Source organism: Pogona vitticeps, chromosome 2 (genome assembly GCF_051106095.1).
Source record: "Pogona vitticeps strain Pit_001003342236 chromosome 2, PviZW2.1, whole genome shotgun sequence".
Lineage (NCBI taxonomy): Eukaryota > Metazoa > Chordata > Lepidosauria > Squamata > Agamidae > Pogona > Pogona vitticeps.
In genome coordinates, this window is record NC_135784.1 from 236224036 (window position 1) to 236243263 (window position 19228).

The following is a 19228-nucleotide window of genomic DNA, read 5'->3' on the forward strand; positions in this document are numbered from 1 at the left end:
ATGTAATGTCATATAGAATTAATGGTAAGTAGTGTTATAAAGGTAAAATTAATGTAAGTTGTTGTGACAGACAGCTCAGAACACTCCTATCAGTCAGGTCAGAGCTCGGATGTGGGAGCCTATGATGTGAAAGAAGGGGTGGAACCAGGGAAATAAAAGGAGAAAGAAAGACAGTTAAAGACAGTTTAGACAGTTAGGGCCATGGTTGTGTTAGAAGAGTAATAGAGAGATAGAGAAAGAGATAAGGACAAGTCTTGGAAAGTTTATGTGGCTAAGGTTGGAAAGAGTTAAAAGTGCTAAGAAATAAAGAAATCGTTGAATATATAAATACCTTGATTAAAGGGAATCTACATAAGCAAACATAAATGTAATCAAAGAAACGTTTATTGAATGAATAATAAAAAAAAATCCATGATTTTCTTTATATGATTTACCTACAAACCCATAAATAAACATTGTTATATTGGACAACACTGATCTAATAGTCATATTTGTTACAGAGAGGAACATATCCTCTGGTGGCAGTGAAACAGGGGGAAAAGTACATGTCATGCCCGAAAGGTAACCTGGGTGTGTAGAAAAACAAACGGGAACTGGGTGTGTGTGACAGTTGTATTAATGTAAGCAAGACAAAAAGCAATAACTGTATTGACTGGGTTAAATGTGTAAAGAAATAAGTTTAATTTGCTCAAAATAGTAAATGATAATAGAAAATATGCATAAACACTGTATAAGTGAAATATATTTAATATTTAGCATAGTAATGTGAAAATGTTTTGAGTAAATTGTCCACTGCCTAACTGCATTGTTCATGAAGGCAAACTATAAGGTTTCCCCCATGAAACAAACTTTTCCTAGGGGGGAGGTATGTGACAGATGCCCTACGTCATGCCTGCCACACATAGCGGGAGCACATTTGCATAAACCTATGAGAGGACAGGAGGGGTGGAGGCAGAGAGTCAGTGGACTCAGTTAGAGAGAGAGAGTGAGGGGGAGGAGAAGGAGAGAGGTTTGCACACACACAGAGAGAGAGAGAAAGTCAGAAAAAGCCTGAGAACTGTAACTAACAAAGATAAACTGGTTAAAGTGAATGAATAAAACAGGAGGTGATCGAATGTGTGGCAGAATATAGGATATTTCAATGATTGTGACTCTATGAAATGAATAAAGAACATCTATGATTCTGAATTACCCTAATACCCATTAATAAACAAGTTCTGTTGTGGGCAGTCAGTGTCAGACTAGAGTCCTTTACAGCGTGGATAAAGAAATCCACTTGTTGCAGTGATAGAAAGAGGGAACGTCACCAGTGTGAACCCTTGGTTTGGGAGGAAAAAAAAACAGGGGTGCGGGTGAGCGTAACAGTCCTCTTCTCCAGAACGGCATTGATTCTTGATTTGGAGCTTTCCATTTTTCTCTTGTTAACACATATTCCAAAAACTGCCCCATATTTCATAAAATTATTCTTTTTATCTCTCCTTTCTTAACCTTTAAATTACAAGTTAGCTTATTTATAGCTGTGGCGATCTCCTCTGAAGCCCCTATTCCCCCAGGTCTTCACGAGGTTCTCGCTCTTCTTCTTTCTTCGCTGCCACCAGGTATTGCTGTCTCAATACCATTCAATCAAGGAGACGTGTGCTTTTAAAACTTTGGTGATTTATTATATCAGGGAAGTTGACATATGATTAATATTCAATAAGCAAATCACAGGTTGCTAATCACTTGTATTTGAATCAGTTCTACTTTAACTTTAAACTTCTACTAACACTTTGTTCCATTCAGAGTTCTCACAGATCTCTAACTCACTCTAAGTTCACATTTAAGTTTCACACTGTCTCTCACACATAGAATCTCTCTCTCATACTCCATACGCCATCCTTTATATCCAGCCCCTCCCCTCTTGGCTCCACCTTCCATCCTCTCATTGGCCCTACTCCACTGTTCAGCTATAATGGACAGGTAAGGGCAGGACTGTTTGCTACAATAGCTATATTCCATATTTCATTATACCATTCCTCCATTCGAAATTCAGATTTTGATTTCCATTGCCTAGCTATTATTAATCTAGCTGTTGTTAATAAATTAGTTATCAATTCTTCAGTCATCTTATTATATTCCACATTTTCAAATATCGATAACAGAGCAATCTCAGGATTAAATTCTATTTTTCACATATATCATTTAGTTCTTTAAAAATTCATTTCCAAATTCTTTGTACTTTTTCACATTCCCACCACATATGAAAGTATGTACCAATTTCCTTCTCACATTTCCAACAGACATTCAGATAACTAGCATTAATTATATTAAATTTTATCAGTGTCAAATACCATCTTAAACCCAATCTGAAAATTTTATCACTTATTCTCACTGACATAAATCTTAAAACCATCATTTTCCACATCTTCCTCCATTCATCATTTATTCTTTTTCCTAAGTCTTGTTCCCACACTAACTTCAAACCTTCTTTCTCACTCTCTTCTTCTTCTAAGTCAAGCAGGAATGTATAAATTTTACTCACTGTTCCCTTTACTGAATCAGTTATCTGGATATCTTCATATGATAACAGAAATTGTTCATATTTCATATATTCTCTACCTTTATTGTATTTCTTTACCCATTCATTAGTCCATCTTTCTAATTGCAAATAGTTCAACCATGAAATATTCTAAAGGATTTGTTTTGTTTGAACTTTCGATCTCACTTTATACAACCAGACTTTTAATTTAATCACTTTTTTCTTTAAACAATTTCACATGAAGTTTCATTTTGACAGGAAAATGTTCTATTTCAGTGACTAGTCTTAATGGAGAATTAAATGGGCGTAAATTATTTCTATCATCGTTTAGTCGTTTAGTCATGTCCGACTCTTCGTGACCCCATGGACCAGAGCACGCCAGGCCCTCCTGTCTTCCACTGCCTCCCGGAGTTTGGTCAAATTCATGTTGGTTGCTTCGCAGACACTGTCCAGCCATCTCATCCTCTGTCGTCCCCTTCTCCTCTTGCCATCACACTTTCCTAATATCAAGGTCTTTTCCAAGGAGTCTTTTCTTCTCATGAGATGGCCAAGGTAGTGGAGCCTCAGCTTCAGGATCTGACCTTCCAATGAGCACTCAGGTTTGATTTCCTTTAGAATTGATAGATTTGTTCTCCTTGCAGTCCAGGGGACTCTCAATAGCCTCCTCCAGCACCACAATTAAAAGGCATCAATTTTTCGGTGGTCTGCTTTCTCTATGGTCTAGCTCTCACTTCCATACATCACGACAGGAAAAAACATAGCTTTGACTACTCGGACTTTTGTTGGCAAGGTGATGTCTCTGCTTTTTAAGATACTGTCTAGGTTTGTCATCGCTTTCCTCCTAAGAAGCAGGCGTCTTTTAATTTCGTGGTTGCTGTCTCCAGCTGCAGTGATCATGGAGCCCAAGAAAATAAAATCTGTCACTGCCTCCATATCTTCCTCTTCTATTTGCCAGGAGGTGATGGGACCAGTGGCCATGATCTTAGTTTTTTTGATGTTGAGTTTCAGGCCGTTTTGTGCACTCTCCTCTTTCACCCTCATTACAAGGTTCTTTAATTCCTCCTCACTTTCTGCCATCAGAGTGGTATCATCTGCATATCGGAGGTTGTTGATATTTCTTCCGGCAATCTTAATTCCGGCTTGCGATTCCTCCAGTCCAGCCTTCCGCATGATGTATTCTGCATATAATTTAAATAAGCTGGGGGACAATATACAGCCTTGTTGTACTCCTTTCCCAATTTTGAACCAATCAGTTGTTCCACAGCCTGTTCTAACTGTTGCTTCCTGTCTCACATATAGGTTTCTCATGAGATAGATAAGGTGGTCAGGCACTCCCATTTCTTTAAGGACTTGCCATAGTTTGCTATGGTCCACACAATCAAAGGCTTTTGCATAGTCAATGAAGCAGAAGCAGATATTTTTCTGGAACTCTCTGGCTTTCTCCATAATCCAGTGCATGTTAGCAATTTGGTCTCTAATTCCTCTACCTCTTCGGAATCCAGCTTGTACTTCTGGGAGTTCTCAGTCCACATACTGCTGAAGCCTACCTTGTAAGATTTTGAGCATAACTTTGCTAGCGTGTGAAATGAGTGCAATTGTACGGTAGTTGGAGCATTCTTTGGCACTGCCCTTCTTTAGGATTGGGATGTAGACTGATCTTTTCCAGTCCTCTGGCCATTGTTGAGTTTTCCAAACTTGCTAGCATATTGAATGTAGCACCTTAACAGCATCATCTTTTAAGATTTTAAATAGTTCAACTGGAATACCATCACCTCCACGGGCCTTGTTGTTATCCAGGCTTTCTGAGGCCCACTTGACTTCACTCTCCAGGATGTCTGGCTCAAGGTCAGCAACCACACTATCTGGGTTGTCCGGGACATCCAGATATTTCTGGTATAATTCCTCTGTGTATTCTTGCCACCTCTTCTTGATGTCTTCTGCTTCTGTTAGGTCCCTCCCATTTTTGTCCTTTATCATGTCCATCTTTGCACAAAATGTTCCTCTAATATCTCCAATTTTCTTGAACAGATCTCTGGTTTTTCCTTTTCTGTTATTTTCTTCTATTTCTTTGCATTGTTCATTTAAGAAGGCCCTCTTGTCTCTCCTTGCTATTCTTTGGAAGTCTGCATTCAATTTTCTGTAGCTTTCCCTATCTCCCTTGCATTTTGTTTCTGTTCTCCTCTCTGCTATTTCTAAGTCCTTGTTGGACAGCCACTTTGCTTTCTTGCATTTCCTTTTCTTTGGGATGGTTTTGTTGCTGCCTCCTGTACAATGTTACGAGCCTCTAGCCAAAGTTCTTCAGGCACTCTGTCCACCAAATCTAGTTCCTTAGATCTGTTCTTTGCTTCCACTGTGTACTCATAAGGGATTTGGTTTAGATGATACCTGAGCAGCCCAGGGGTTTTTCCTACTCTCTTCAGTTTAAGCTTGAATTTTGCTATGAGAAGCCGATGATCAGAGCCACGATCAGCTCCAGGTCTTGTTTTTGCTGACTGTGTAGAGCTTCTCCATCTTTGGCTGCAGAGAATATAATCAATATGATTTCAATATTGCCCATCTGGTGATTTCCATGTATAGAGTCACCTCTTGTGTTGTTGGAAAAAAGTGTTTGTGATGACCAGCTTGTTCTCTTGACAAAACTCTATTAGCCTTTGCCCTGCTTCATTCTGAACTCCAAGGTCAAACTTACCTGTTGTTCTTTTTATCTCTTGGCTCCCTACTTTAGCATTCCAGTCCCCTAGAATGAGAAGAACATCTTTCTTTGGTGTCAGTTCTAGGTGGTGTTGTAAATCTTCATAAAATTGTTCAATTTCTGTCTCCTCAGCAATGTTGGTTGGTGCATAAACTTGGATCATTGTGATGTTGAAAGGTCTGCCTTGGATTTGTATTGAAATCATTCTATCATTTTTGAGAACGTATCCCATTACAGCTTTTCCCACTCTTTTGTTGACTATGAGGGCTACTCCATTCCTTCTACGGTATTCTTGCCCACAATAGTAGATATGATAATCATCTGAGCTGAATTCGCCCATTCCTGTCCATTTTAGTTCACTGATGCCCAGGATGTCAATGTTTATTCTTGCCATCTCCTGTTTAACCACCTCCAGCTTCCCAAGGTTCATAGATCTTACAGTCCAGGTTCCTATGCAGTATTTTTCTTTGCAGCATTGTACTTTCCTTTCACTTCCAGGCACGTCCACAGCTGAGCATCGTTTCGGCTTTGGTTCAACCACTTCATTAGCTCTGGAGCTACTTGTACTTGTCCTCTGCTCTTCCTCAGTAGCATGTTGGACGCCTTTCAACCTGAGGGGCCCATCTTCCAGCGTCATATCTTTTAGCCTTTTGTTTCTGATCATGGGGCATTCTTGGCAAAGATACTGGAGTGGCATTGCCATTTCCTACTCCAGGTGGGTTGTGTTTATTCGGAACTCTCCACTATGTCCTGACCATCTTGGGTGTCCCTGCATGGCATAGCCCATAGCTTCTCTGAGTTACTCAAGCCCCTTCGCCGCGACAAGGCAGCAATCCAGGAAGGGGAAATTATTTCTATAATATCATATGTTTGAAATATTGAAAAATATTTATTTGGTACAATCAAGAAATATAAAATAATTGAAATTAATAACCTGTTTTTAAAGACAATATTAAACACACAAATTATTTCTATGCTTATACCATATGTTTAATATTGCCTTTAAAAACAGGTTATTAATTTCAATTATTTTATATTTCTTGATTGTACCAAATAAATATTTTTCAATATCTACCTGTAATTCTGATGATTCCATTTCCCACCAAATTAACCTTTCTGGGTTATATATAATTTCCCCAATAAACCTCATCTGATTAGCCAGATAATAATTTTTTTATGTTTGGTATACCTATACCACCCTTTTCTCATTGTTTTATACCAGTACTTTTTATTTATTCTGGCTCTCTTCCCTTCATTACAGTATTTATTAATCATTCCTTTCCAGAATCTAAAATCATCCTCTGTTAGCTGTATTGGTAACATTCTAAAGAAAATAATAATTTTTGGCTAATTTTTCATTTTTATCAGTGCAATCCTTCCAAACCAAGAAAGCTTTTACGTAATTAGTATATTCCTGTAATCTCTTTTAGTTTTCTTCTTTTAGTTTATTATAATTATGTTCCTTTTATCTTTTACTAAATTTATACCTAAATATTTAACTGTTTTACATATCTTAAAATCATATTTATCAGCAAACCTTTATTGTTCTATTTTATTATGATTAAACATTATTTCATATTTTTGCCAAATTACACGTAATCCAGTTATTTTTCCAAACTTTTCCAAATGAATTTTAATTCTATCTTAGTAATTCTACTTTCCAGTGGGTTTTTCACTGTCAATAGGGAATCATCAGCAAAGAAATTAATCTTTATTTTATTATTTTCACTCATACCTTCAATCAAATCATCATTCCTTATTGCATTTGCAAGCATTTCAATAATCAAATGAAGCAGAACTGGAGAAAGGGGGCAACCTTGTCTAGTGCCTCGGCACAGAGCTATCTGTTCCGTCATCCTATCATTAACAATTGCTGCCAAAGTATTCTCCACATATAATCAAGCTATTATCCCTCTAAATTTCTTTCCAAACCCCTGACTCTTTAAAAGAATTTTTAGTGTTGACCATGCTACACAATCAAATACCTTAAAAATATCTAATGATAAAATACCTGCCTTTGAGTTATCTTTTTCTATACTTTATACAATATTCAAAACCCTCCTAGTTAAATTTTCCATTTGTCTGCCCTTTAAAAACTCATTTTGATCCTCTTTAATATATTTTGTAATAAACTTTTTCCTTCTATTTGGCAAGATTGCAGTAAGTATCTTTTCATATTGATTTAATAATGAAATAGGTCTATATGAACTTGGTTCTGTCAAAGCTTTATTGCGTTTTGGAATAACAGTTATTAATGAATGCTTACAAGAGTCTGGTATTTTCTCTCCTTCCAATATCCCATTATAAAGTATTTTACAATGGGATATTGGAAAAATATCCCTGGACTGCAAAGAGAACAAACCTATCCATTTTGAAGGAAATCAACCCTGAGTGCTCACTGGAGGGACAGATCCTGAAGCTGAGGCTCCAATACTTTGGCCATCTCATGAGAAGAGAAGACTCCCTGGAAAAGACCCTGATGTTAGGAAAGTGTGAAGGCAAGAGGAGAAGGGGATGACAGAGGACGAGATGGTTGGACAGTGTCATCGAAGCTACCAACATGAATTTGACCAAACTCTGGGAGGCAGTGGAAGACAGGAGGGCCTGGTGTGCTCTGGTCCATGGGGTCATGAAGAGTCAGACACGACTTAAGGATTAATCAACAACAAATTGCTTTAAAAATAAAAATCTTTGAAGCAACTCAACTCTTTATGACAGACTACATTTTTAAAAAACTCTGTTGTAAAGATTAAATTTAATCCACAGATTTATGATCAAACCAGATATACTGTATAGATTATATATTATATATTCCATCAATTTAGTTCAGTTTCCTGCCTGATATGCAAACAAAGTCTGTGTCTGTTGCTTGATGGCCAATCACAAAACAAAGCAAGTTGATTTGATTGTTTTCCAAGCTGACAGTAGTGAGAGAAGTTCTATGCTATGAAGTTAATGGTTTCCCTCTTCTTATTACATGTTACCTGCTACTTGCTGGCTTTATTGATGATTAGCTCCTGGTTAATATGTATTCTTAGTAACCATATATTCATTTGTCAGACTGAGCAAGATTATGGTATTGCAGCTTGTTATATATTCATTACTGCTTCAGCCATCTCAGGAAAGATAATGGAGAGTAGCACACAAGTGTTTAGCATTTCCCTGCTAACATGAAACACCTAAATGGTTCGAAGTATCCTAATAAACAGAAAGTGCTCAAAAATGTTCACAAATATACATGGCATTATTCCTATCAGCTGTGCATCTCTTTGTTTTGTTAGGGCAATATGAAAATTTTGCTGAGCATTGTTTGCACATTTAAGTTGAACACTAAACGAAGAGAGAAAACTAGAGTGTAAGGAAGGATATTCAACTAAGATATGAGAAAACTAATTTGTTGATTAAGCAAAAGTAATGTGAGAAGGCAGTTTCAGTTCAATTGTATGTGATCTCTATGAGTGTTCTGTCTATTCCATAACTCCAGGACTACAAAAACATGACACCTGAAACTCACTGTGGATATTGACAGCATCCTGCAGATGTGTATCATGGCCCTATTTTGCTCTTTATTTACTTATTTACTTACTCAATTTATATTCTGCCTTTCTCCCAAAAAGTGAATACAGGGTGGTGTAAACAACTCAAAAACCACATGAATTTAATGTCACAATAATTTAAATCATTAATGTCACAATATTATGAAGTTGGTGTTAAAAACATCATTAAAACAAGTTCAAACATATTTAAAATATCTGATAAAAATATCCTGCATCTCCCTATTAAAAAACAGAATCCTGCAAGGGCATTTAGAGATAAAAAGCAAACTTAAAATGGTGGTATAACTGTAAGGAAGGGCCAAACTAGCCTCACAAGACAAAGAATTTGATGGGCTGGGAAGAGCCATGAAAAAATGGCCTCTCTGGGGTCCTCACTAAACATGCCTGGGATAGAAGTGTGACATCTTTGCCCAAAGATCTCAAATACGAGAGGGGATGGGGTTATAAGAGGAGATACAGTTCTTCAGATAGCCCAGACCCAAAACTATGTAGGGCTTTATAGGTTACAACCAATGCTGTGAGTTGGAAGTGGAAATAGGCTGGTAGCCAGTGAAGCTGTTGTAACAAGATCCTTATAATCAGCTCCGGGTAAGGAGAATATAGTTTGACTGCAGCGTTTTGAACCAGCTCAAGTTTCTGAACTATCTTCAGTGGCAACCCCACATAGAGCATGTTGCAGTAATCCAAATGGGATATTGTTAAGGCATGTCTCACTGTAACCGTCAGACATTTTCAAGAAAGTGTGCAGCTGGCACACTAGCTTTAATTGTGCAAATGAAATCCTAGTCACTGCCAAAACATAGGAACACAGTCTCAGAGATGAATTCAGGAACATGCCCAAGCTGGACACATACGTTTTCAGGAACAGTATAATCCCATCTAACATGGGAAGGATTCCTATTCCCTGATCTTTCTTTCAACTGACCAGGAGCAACTCTAGTTGAGATTAAGTTCAATTTACTCACCCTCATCCAGTTCATTACAGATATCAGACATTAGTGTGAGAGCCAAGACAGCTTCTTTGGAATTAAATTGAAAGGTGAGATAGAGTTAGGCATTGGCTAACCCCAAGCTCTGGACAACCTCTCCCAACGGTTTCATACAGATGTTAAATAGCATTGAAGATAAAGCTGATCCCTGAGGGATGCCACAAGTCGAATGCTAGGGCATTGAACAGAAGTCTCCCAGCACCATCTTCTGAGTTTGCCCCTCTAGGAAGGACTGGAATCACTGCAAGTCATTGCCTCCAAGTCCCATGTTCGTGAAGAAATCATGGCTAATGGTATCAAAAGCCTCTGGCCCTGGAATCTCACTGGCAGATGGCTCTGTTAAAAGGATTCCTTAAATGTGTCACATACTTTGAAACTCCTGTGAGGGTAGACAGAAGTGACTTGATAGCATACATTACACATAAAGAAATCATATCATACCTGAACTAGAAACATAAATGACCAAATATTTGGTTTGTTGATTAAGTGCTATCAAGTTGGAAATACCTTATAGCACTCCTAATAGGATTTTCAAGGTCAGTGAGAGGTTTAAAGAGTGATTTTACCAGTTCCACTCCCCCAGTGAGTTTCCGTGGCTGAGTGGGGATTCAGACCCTGGTCTCCAGTGTCCAAGAACATCACTCTATCTACCACACCACACTGGATACTCAAATGACTAAACAGAAGCTATCATATTGTGGACACATAATGAGAAGAGAAAACTTACAGGAAAAGGCAATAATGCTCAAAAAAAGTTGACAGTAGTAGAAGAGGAAGACCAAATAAGAGGTGGGTTGACTCAATGTTAGTGCAAGAACGTGAAAAATCAGCAGAGTAACTTCTGGTCCAGGTGGTTAAATGAATCACGCACACAGAAGCAGCTTCCCCAGCACCAGATGTGTATTTACAGACTATATACAGAAGTGCAGACCAGCAGCATGACAGCATGATACTCATCAGGAAGAAGAATACATCTGCTGTACAGAGTCCATTTATTCACAACTATCTGTGTCTAATCATATTAGTCAGCACTTTATGAGTCATCATGACTCAGCATTACAGCACACCTGTTTAGTATGGCTGCTCATTAAGACACTTTGTACTGCTCAGGCCTGTAAATTATACCTTGACACTCAATGAAGGCATCTGTAGCCTTGAGTTTCCAAAAGCTGAGCAGGGCTGTTAATGACATTATCTTTTGAGGTCATGAATTCATGGTGGTCACCATAAATTGGAAGTGACTTGACAGCACAAAACTACATCTAACAACAAGTGCAGATTAGATGAGAGTCAGCCATTTTATCCCACCCATGCTGCTCTGGTCCTGTCATTAAGTGCCTACTTTTACACATGCTGTAAGAAGCAAGTCTGCAAAATTGCTGCACAGTTAGTGAAGGATGGGGAAAGACCTTATGACCATAGAAAGAATTGTTGAGGTAGAGCTCTTTTTTCTACTGCTTTCTAGAGTTTGCAGCTGTATACTGGATACACTGGTTGTACTTCCTTTTAGTTCTGTTTCAGTGTATTTCCTGATGCCTACCCAGCTGTGTTGCTTTTTAAAATCTGATTGAATTTGTAGACTTTTACTGTCAAGGCAATTAAAAGGGAGTGAATGCTTTCCTTCTGTCTTACATGGCATGGTTCAAGAAGACAAGCCAATAGCAATAAGTATCTTGCATCCGCTGAAAAAGCAAAAAGTTCAGGCAAGGACAGCCTGCTCCGATCAGGAGAGGCAAAAGACTGCTGTCTTCTGGCAGGCTTCCAAACTTTTCAAGGAAAGAGAGTTTATAATCTCGCACCCTTTTCTACAGCACAAGGTACATGGCTTGTCTGAGCCAAATAGCAGGATTTCTAAGTCACTTCCCTTTGTGAGTTGCCTATGAAATATATTTCTTCAAGTCTTGGCGAAAGATGGAAAAACGTAGCCAGGAGCCAGAACAAGTGTGTTTTGGAAAGAGAACCAAGGGAGTTAGTTTAAAATAAGGGATAGAGGATATGTATGTGGAGTACTCCTAAGTATGGGCTTTCCCCCTTTAATTTTAATTCTAATAAACATTACAGTAAGCTTTGGTTGGTCAGAAGCTTTCTATGTTTCTTTCTAGGACAGCATATCTATACTGCTTCATGAGCCCCATTTCATACCATAGAAACTTTTGGATACAAAGTGCATGTTAGAATTGTCAATAAAATCTATAATACCTACTAATTAAGTGAACTAAGTGGGAATACTGAAGGAGTTTGTAGAGGAAGGATAGTTCTTTTTCCTTTCTCTGAATAGCATCATACAAACACAGATTACAACCTGCAGTTGTTTTGCTGACACCAGGATGGCTCAGTCTCCCTTTTTCTCCAAAATAACTGTTGCAAACACAGAAGTGGGTTCTGTTGCAGACTCTTGAATTTCTGATAAAATTCTTTTTGGTATGCAGTAGAAGTACAGAGACTCACAGAACAGAATAGCTACAGGTTCCCCAGATAGCCCCCTCCTTTTTCATGAACTAGCATTTAAGGCCTCAGTAGCTCACTCTGAGACATTTGTAGGAGAAAGAATTAAAAAAAAACTTTATTTACTTAGAATTGTTAACGGATCAACAGCAAATAAACAACAGATTGACTTCTAACAAATGAAAGAGGGAAAGGAGACACTTAGAGGGGATTGCTTCATGCTGGATAGACTTGACAATCACCCAGCCCAGAAAAGTCCTTCCCAGTCACTCAAACCACATGCAGCATGGGAGGTTGTAAAAACTCCAACAGGTTCAAAGAGTCAGAATATGAAAGCAACATTGAAACAGCTGTTACCTTTGCTCGGGAAATCACTAGAAGCTGCTAAACCTTCCTACTGTGATAATTTCAAGGGAGTGGGAACTGGGATCAAATAAAGGCCATAAAGGCATATTTATTTGAACTCATTTTCCTCCTGCTGCTGTGATTCCTGTGGCAGCAAAGGGAGAGTCAACTTCCCTTTGCTCTCCTAATTTCACTTCTGTTTTGGTTTGGTTTTTTACTCCACTGAGTAAGGACTGTTGCACGCTCTCTTCTGCTCTGCCTTCAGAGAATACAAGTGCCTTGAGAAAAGCATGATCTTCTGCTTTCAGCCCTGAAGTTTTTAGAGGGGGCAAAGAGTCATTTTGACCCTCATAGTTTTTCTCTGGGAATCAGACTTTCACCACAGACAGGCTATCTCTTACCTACTGGGAGTTAATCCGCTGCAGAAATAATCGTACATTAATACAATTTTTAAAATTATTATGAGTAAGAAACCTATAAACTTTTGATCTTCCAACATAAAGTTTTCTAGAGAACAGAAATAAGCTATAGGTGCATTTTTATGGCCTTCTGGGCACAAAGCGATCATGGAAGAGTTGGTGGGCGTGATTAACAACACTCACAATGGGTATAATTTTTCCACAGTGAAGCACTTTTAAGTTTAGTTGATTTTAGTGGACAGGTTTAAAGTAAATGCTTAGGGTTTTTTCATACTGTGATCAGTAGGACTTAACAGTTTTACTTAGACAGGCAAATGGGAAATTATATGAAAAGGGAGAGCAAGGAAATTGCTTTGAATTACTATGTACTTTCATCCAAATCATATTTCATTTGTCATAGTTTACTAATCTCTCCTTTATTTTTGGATGTGTGACATACTTGCATATGACCACTGAGTTTGATTGCAATAAAGTAAGTATCACATTAATATCTGGATGGTGAAATAGTGTAGGTGAATTTGCGAACTCTGAATATATGTAACTGTGCAGTAAAATGACTTGTTAATTCAAGACACTAAAGCAGAGAAAATACTCAGTGTGTTGTAGTGCATAGAGTGATGGTCTAGAACTCAGGAGGCCTGGGTTCAAATACCTGCCCAGCCATGGAAATTCACTGGGGATGTGAAAATGATAAAACCACTCCTTAAATATCTCACTTACCTTGAAAGCCCTTTTAGGGTTGCTATAATTCGGTTCTGACCTGACTGCATATTACAACAACAAATGAGTGAAGAAGGAACAAAAGCTCGAAACTCGAATCTGTAATTACTTGGTAGAAATTGTTGTGAAAACAATTTTATTTCATGAGGTTGTACACAGAACATAAAAAATGGAAATCAGTTTGGACAAAATTTGGACAAAAGGTACCTGTCACCTTTGAAATTCTAAAGTAGACTAGCCCATTATATGGTGTTGTGTGTAGCAACAAGAAAGGGGATATGGAAACAAGAGTGGAGGAACTCTGAGAGCTCTTGTAGCTAGCATATGTTGCTATGATACTAGCTGTAAGAATTTATTTTTCCCCTTTTCTGCTCATTCACACTGAGCCCAGGGGAGCTGGAGCAAAGCACTACCACTGAGGGTCTGAATAGAATACTCATTAAAAGGATTCTCACTCTCCATGGCACTGGGAGATGGGGTGGGGGCAATGAGTCTCAAACTGTCTTCTGTGTTTCTTTATCAATTGGCCTTATCCATGCAGAATAATGAGAGAAAATTGATCAATTTCCATTCAACATAAAAGTAGTATCCAATTTTTTCTTATAGTTAGCTGCAATTCAGTAAGCACCTGCAAGTATTTTATGAATTGTTTTGGTTACAGGTTCATCTCCTGCTGATATGGCACTAAACATGCCAAGAACCCCATTCTTTTTTTGAGGATACAAAGGGATCTGGATAAGATTCGAGACAACTAATTCAGGGATTAAATACTACATAACCCAGCCGTTCCCACATCTGTGCCCTACACAAGCATTTTTGGTGTTTCCATGGCTATTCCATACAAGCACTTTGTCTACTTTTGTCCTATGCATTTAGTTATGTGTGAATGCCAAGAAAAAAGCCATTTTTATTGTCTGTCTGGTTTTTAAGGAGAAACAATAGCAATCAAATGGTCAAATAACTATTCCATATGATGAGCAACTCAAAAGAAATAACTAGCTCTGACAATTTTCATTTCATTTAGTATTCTTCTAAAGTTCTCTTGCTGTTTGTTAGTCAGAACATTGATTTTCTGTCTCTCCAGTTTAAATCAATATATCTATTTGCTGATATTTTAATTGGTTATACTAATGGATATTCTAATATCTCTGTGCCTCACATTGTTCATTAATCTCCTACTTGTTTTGTTTTGCTTCCCTCCCCCATTCCTTTAGCACTGCAGTGATAATACAAACCTCTGTCAGTCAGATATGAATATTGTAGGAGCCTGGAAGAGGGGCTACACTGGAAAGAACATCGTGGTCACCATTTTGGATGATGGAATTGAGAGAAACCACCCAGACCTGATGCAGAATTATGTGAGTTTCCAATGTGCTTCATAGATTATTTTATTCTGTTGAGTGATAGTACATTATTATACTAGAGCTATTTGAAAGGACTGGGGTGGTGAAAGGAAATGTCAGAAAAGGGAAGGAACACTTAACCATAAAGAATGAAATGATAAACATTATATTTTCATCCTTCAGTTTAGCTATACAGGGAGAGGATACCCAGTGTGGTGTAGTGCATAGTGATTGACTAAAACTCAGAAGGCCTGGGTTCAAATCTCCACTCAGCCATGGAAACTCACTGGAAGAGTGCAATTGGTAAAACCACTCCTTAAACATCTAATTTTCCTTGAAAACCCAATTAAAGTCATTATAAGTCAGTTCCAATTTGATGGTACATTACAAAAACATACAGGGAGAGCATTAATTCCTAATAATATTATGTCAATGTTTCACTTATTTCTTATCCCTAGAGATAGTCAGAAAATTCCAATTGATACTGCTGTAGACCCCTGAATAAACTGGACTTGTTAAATCAACATACATGTAAGTCATATTGATTTGCTAGGTCTACTCTAGTGGAGACTTACAGTTGGGTGTAGTCCAAAATACTTAGAGATATCCTGAAACCAGAGGCTCCACAGAATTGTCTCCTGGTTTTTTGTTTTCACTTTCATAGAATCTGCCCTCAGTCTTGTTACGGTTTTGGCGACAGTAGAAAACACAGAGTTATTCTTTTGTTGCAAGATGGTTGTATTTACACGTATTTACAGTTATATACAGGCAGGTATCTTAACAGCACGGCAGGAACTCTTTGTACAGTCTGACAGCATGCGTGGTAGCAAGTGATCGTGGAGGAAGAGAGAGAAGCAAAGACACAGCCCACTTATATACATGTACATGGCTTTGTTCAGTCCAATCAGAATGCAGGTGACTTCATCCTTTTGCACCTGGTCTTCTCCTGGTTTCAAGTCATTGCATCAGCTCCAGAGTGATTCAGCATTCTCACATCTGTGCACAATGGCAGCTCGTTAATGAAACACATATACAGGTTCAGGCTTATAAAATTTCTATACTCTGACAAGTCTTAGGAGTCTCTAGTTTCAAAATGCTCGTGATTGTTAGAGTCAACTCTGGAATGCAACTTTAAGGTACATTGATCAAGAGGCTAGGATAGATTACATCACACGTGTCTATGCTTTCATTAATATTGGAAAAGCTTTTGATAAGTCACTGCAGTTTCCCACTGGCCTTTGTTTTTTTCCCCACCTTCAGTACTTCTGTGGTTTCTTTTACTCACATCCATATCAATCACTTATCTATCCACATGCCTTTCTGGTAGAAAAGATTCATAATTTCAAAATTTGGAAAAGCTTCTGTCACCTCTTACTTTGGATCCTGCAAAGTTTCATGACAGCTAATCTCAAATAGGTTCTACTGTAAGATATTTCCCAGGATATTACAGCGATCTGTAATATCTTATTCTTACTGTGCTTACTGCATTCTTTATTTCTTCTGTTTATTCATGTTCCCCACAAAATCACTTTCAACTTTTTAAGTTGTAGAGATAGCCACTCTGATCATTTCAGATAGTAACCTTGTCTATTGAAGTACTGGAAATGATTCAAAGTTTTTTGAGATCTGATAGCTGAGAATGGATTCAGGCCTGAAATGACAGTTTTGTGCTTTACCTCATTTTTTACAAGCAAGAATTTGCATTAGTAGTAGGATGTATGTAACCTACTTTGACAGTCTCATAATATGGTTATGTGAATTCATCCTTAGGCTGCAGTTCTAAGCATACCTAATAATAGCCTAATCTAATGTTCCTCCAAATGAAGTCTGAGTGGCATTTTTCATTAATTCTCAGGAAATACATATATAAACTAATGTGACCATGATGAATTCGAAAATCACTGTTCTCTATTGAAAGCCAAAACTGAATTCAAGAGACTGTCCAAGCAATTTAAAAAGCAACTAATGCTTGCTGTTTCTATGGTCCATAAAAGTTAAGTGAAACAATCAACAACCCCAGAATAGTGGCTTTACTGTACTTAAAAATTCAGTAAAAAAAGTATACAAAAATGTTACCCAATATTGATTTTATAAAAGTGACATTGCAGCTTGTACGTTTTTGCCAAATTTTAATGATTTGAAATGATGTTGTTTTGAAAATGTTGAGATTTTGTGATAGAAAATTTAATATTATATATTTCACAAATAAATGTTTTTAATTATTCCATATGACTTATAAATTAAATGTAACATTAACTAAAAGCATAGGGCTTTCAATTTTAAAATTATGACATTGATGGGCATTAGTTAACTTGCAGCTTTGAGACGAACTGTCACAGCTCACAGGCTGACTGAATTTTTTTTTTCATTTGAAATAAAAATTAAAAAAATGATAAACATATGAAGTCTTGGAACTTCAAAGATAGAAAGGGCCCTGTGAATCATTAAGTTCAGCCCCTATCAAGGAGGCACAGTGGAAAATCAAACTCCCAACCTCTGGTTCCACAGTCAAGAGACCTGAAGCACTGAGTGATTATTATACAATAACATTTTTCAAAAAAGAACTAATCAGGGTTTATTCATAATAATTAAACATAGCTATCCAGACTGATAGAGAAGTAACACAAGTTTACAGATGTTTATGCTTTTTTGTACTTATGCAGCTGGTTGCCACTTCCTGTGCTGCAGATCCACACTACTACATGTAGACAAGTCTGAGAAATAGTGTGAAATGTTAAGTATGAAAGGCAAACCTTCTTCTCGAACCAAAGCTCACAGGCTGATGTACTTGCATATGTGCAAAATGGATACTATCCTGTTGTGCGCAGGTGGCAGTGACTCGTGCTGCAAGTGAGCATTGAAGGCAGTAAGCAAAATATCCAGGCCGTTAATCTTACCAAATAGCATACAGTTATAGTCACACTGTCTAAATCAGAACAATTTGTTAATCATATGCAATAAAATATTTTAACAGTTAAGACCATTGCTAACATACAGGATTAAAGTGAATATTGATAGATCACTAAATTTATCTGACCCTGTACAGTGAATGGGAAATCTTTCTTTAGTTCATATACTATTTTGGCTCTTGGTGAGTAGAACTCGGGAGAGTTAACCCTTTCCTCTATAGTAGTAGGTCCCTTGAAAGTTCAGCTAAAATTGCAATTAGGCTTTTAAAAACTGCTATTAGCATCTATGGCTTTTTCAAAGCCTCCTTGAAGTAGAGGTGGAATCTCATGGATTGTGGCATTTCAAGAAGGTTTGCTTTTTTCCTCACAAGCATGAACTTTTTCAAATGACCCTGGCTGTGCTAAGTCTTCCCAGGGCAAGGCAGATTGAGCCTGGTTGGCAAGTATTGCAGCTTGCCTCCAAATCATGAATCAGAACTTCCTGTCCTGTGCTACAGCTGTATGCCAAATTCCTCAAAAGATATTGTAGCCCTTCCTAAGAACAGCATGTAGCAAATACAGCAGAAGTTCTGTATGTTGGTTGCATTTATTCCCATGCTGCCTATTCTGTAACCAGCATCTCTGAAAAGCTGAGGGGTCTTTTCTATCACCTTGATTGGTAGTTGCCACCACCTCCCCCCGCCTTTACCCATCCAAAATGAAGGAAATGTTTGTTTACTCTGTTGCGAGATCTGTCCCTTTCCATGGGTGATATACAATGGAACACCAAAAACAAAATAAAACAAAAAAACTTTAAGCCTAAGAGTGTGCTTTTGCGTTTCTTGTCCATTATATGAAGCAAGCAGATGGGTGATGGACAAACTGGATTACATTTAGAAAGGCAACAGACTTTATTATATCATAAGGAAAAAGGTTAAAACACATTCAAAGCAAAAAGTTAATGTAAGGTGGAAAAATCACAGATACATATCCATCCTAAGCAGGAACCCATTCAAGTGCTCCTGGCAGTGCTGAGTTTCTCTTGGCAATGGAATAAGACAGACAGAAGGCCATGGGCTTGGTTGGCAAGCCTCACAGCTCACATCTGGCATGAGTGTTAAATCTTCCCTTCCTGTACTGCAAAATAATAATAATTACATGCCATCAATTCAATTCTGCTTTATGGTCAGTAGAAGTGGTTCACCATTCCTTTCTTCTAGGGGTACCCTGGGAGCTTGCGGGAGAGAATCACAACCTCTGACTCCGCAGAAAGATACCTAACTCACTGAGGTATCCAGGCAGCTCCTGTGCT

At 37.9% G+C, this 19228-nt stretch overlaps 1 protein-coding gene across 2 annotated transcripts in view; it reads left to right on the forward strand.

Moving 5' to 3' along the window:
- PCSK5 (proprotein convertase subtilisin/kexin type 5) overlaps window positions 1-19228 on the forward strand; it is a 357644-nt gene that overhangs the window by 98256 nt on the left and 240160 nt on the right. For both annotated transcript variants that reach the window (XM_020787785.3, XM_020787784.3), the window contains exon 4: window positions 14900-15043. In XM_020787785.3, coding sequence (XP_020643444.3) covers window positions 14900-15043 — 144 coding nt within the window. The remainder of the gene's footprint in view (window positions 1-14899; window positions 15044-19228) is intronic.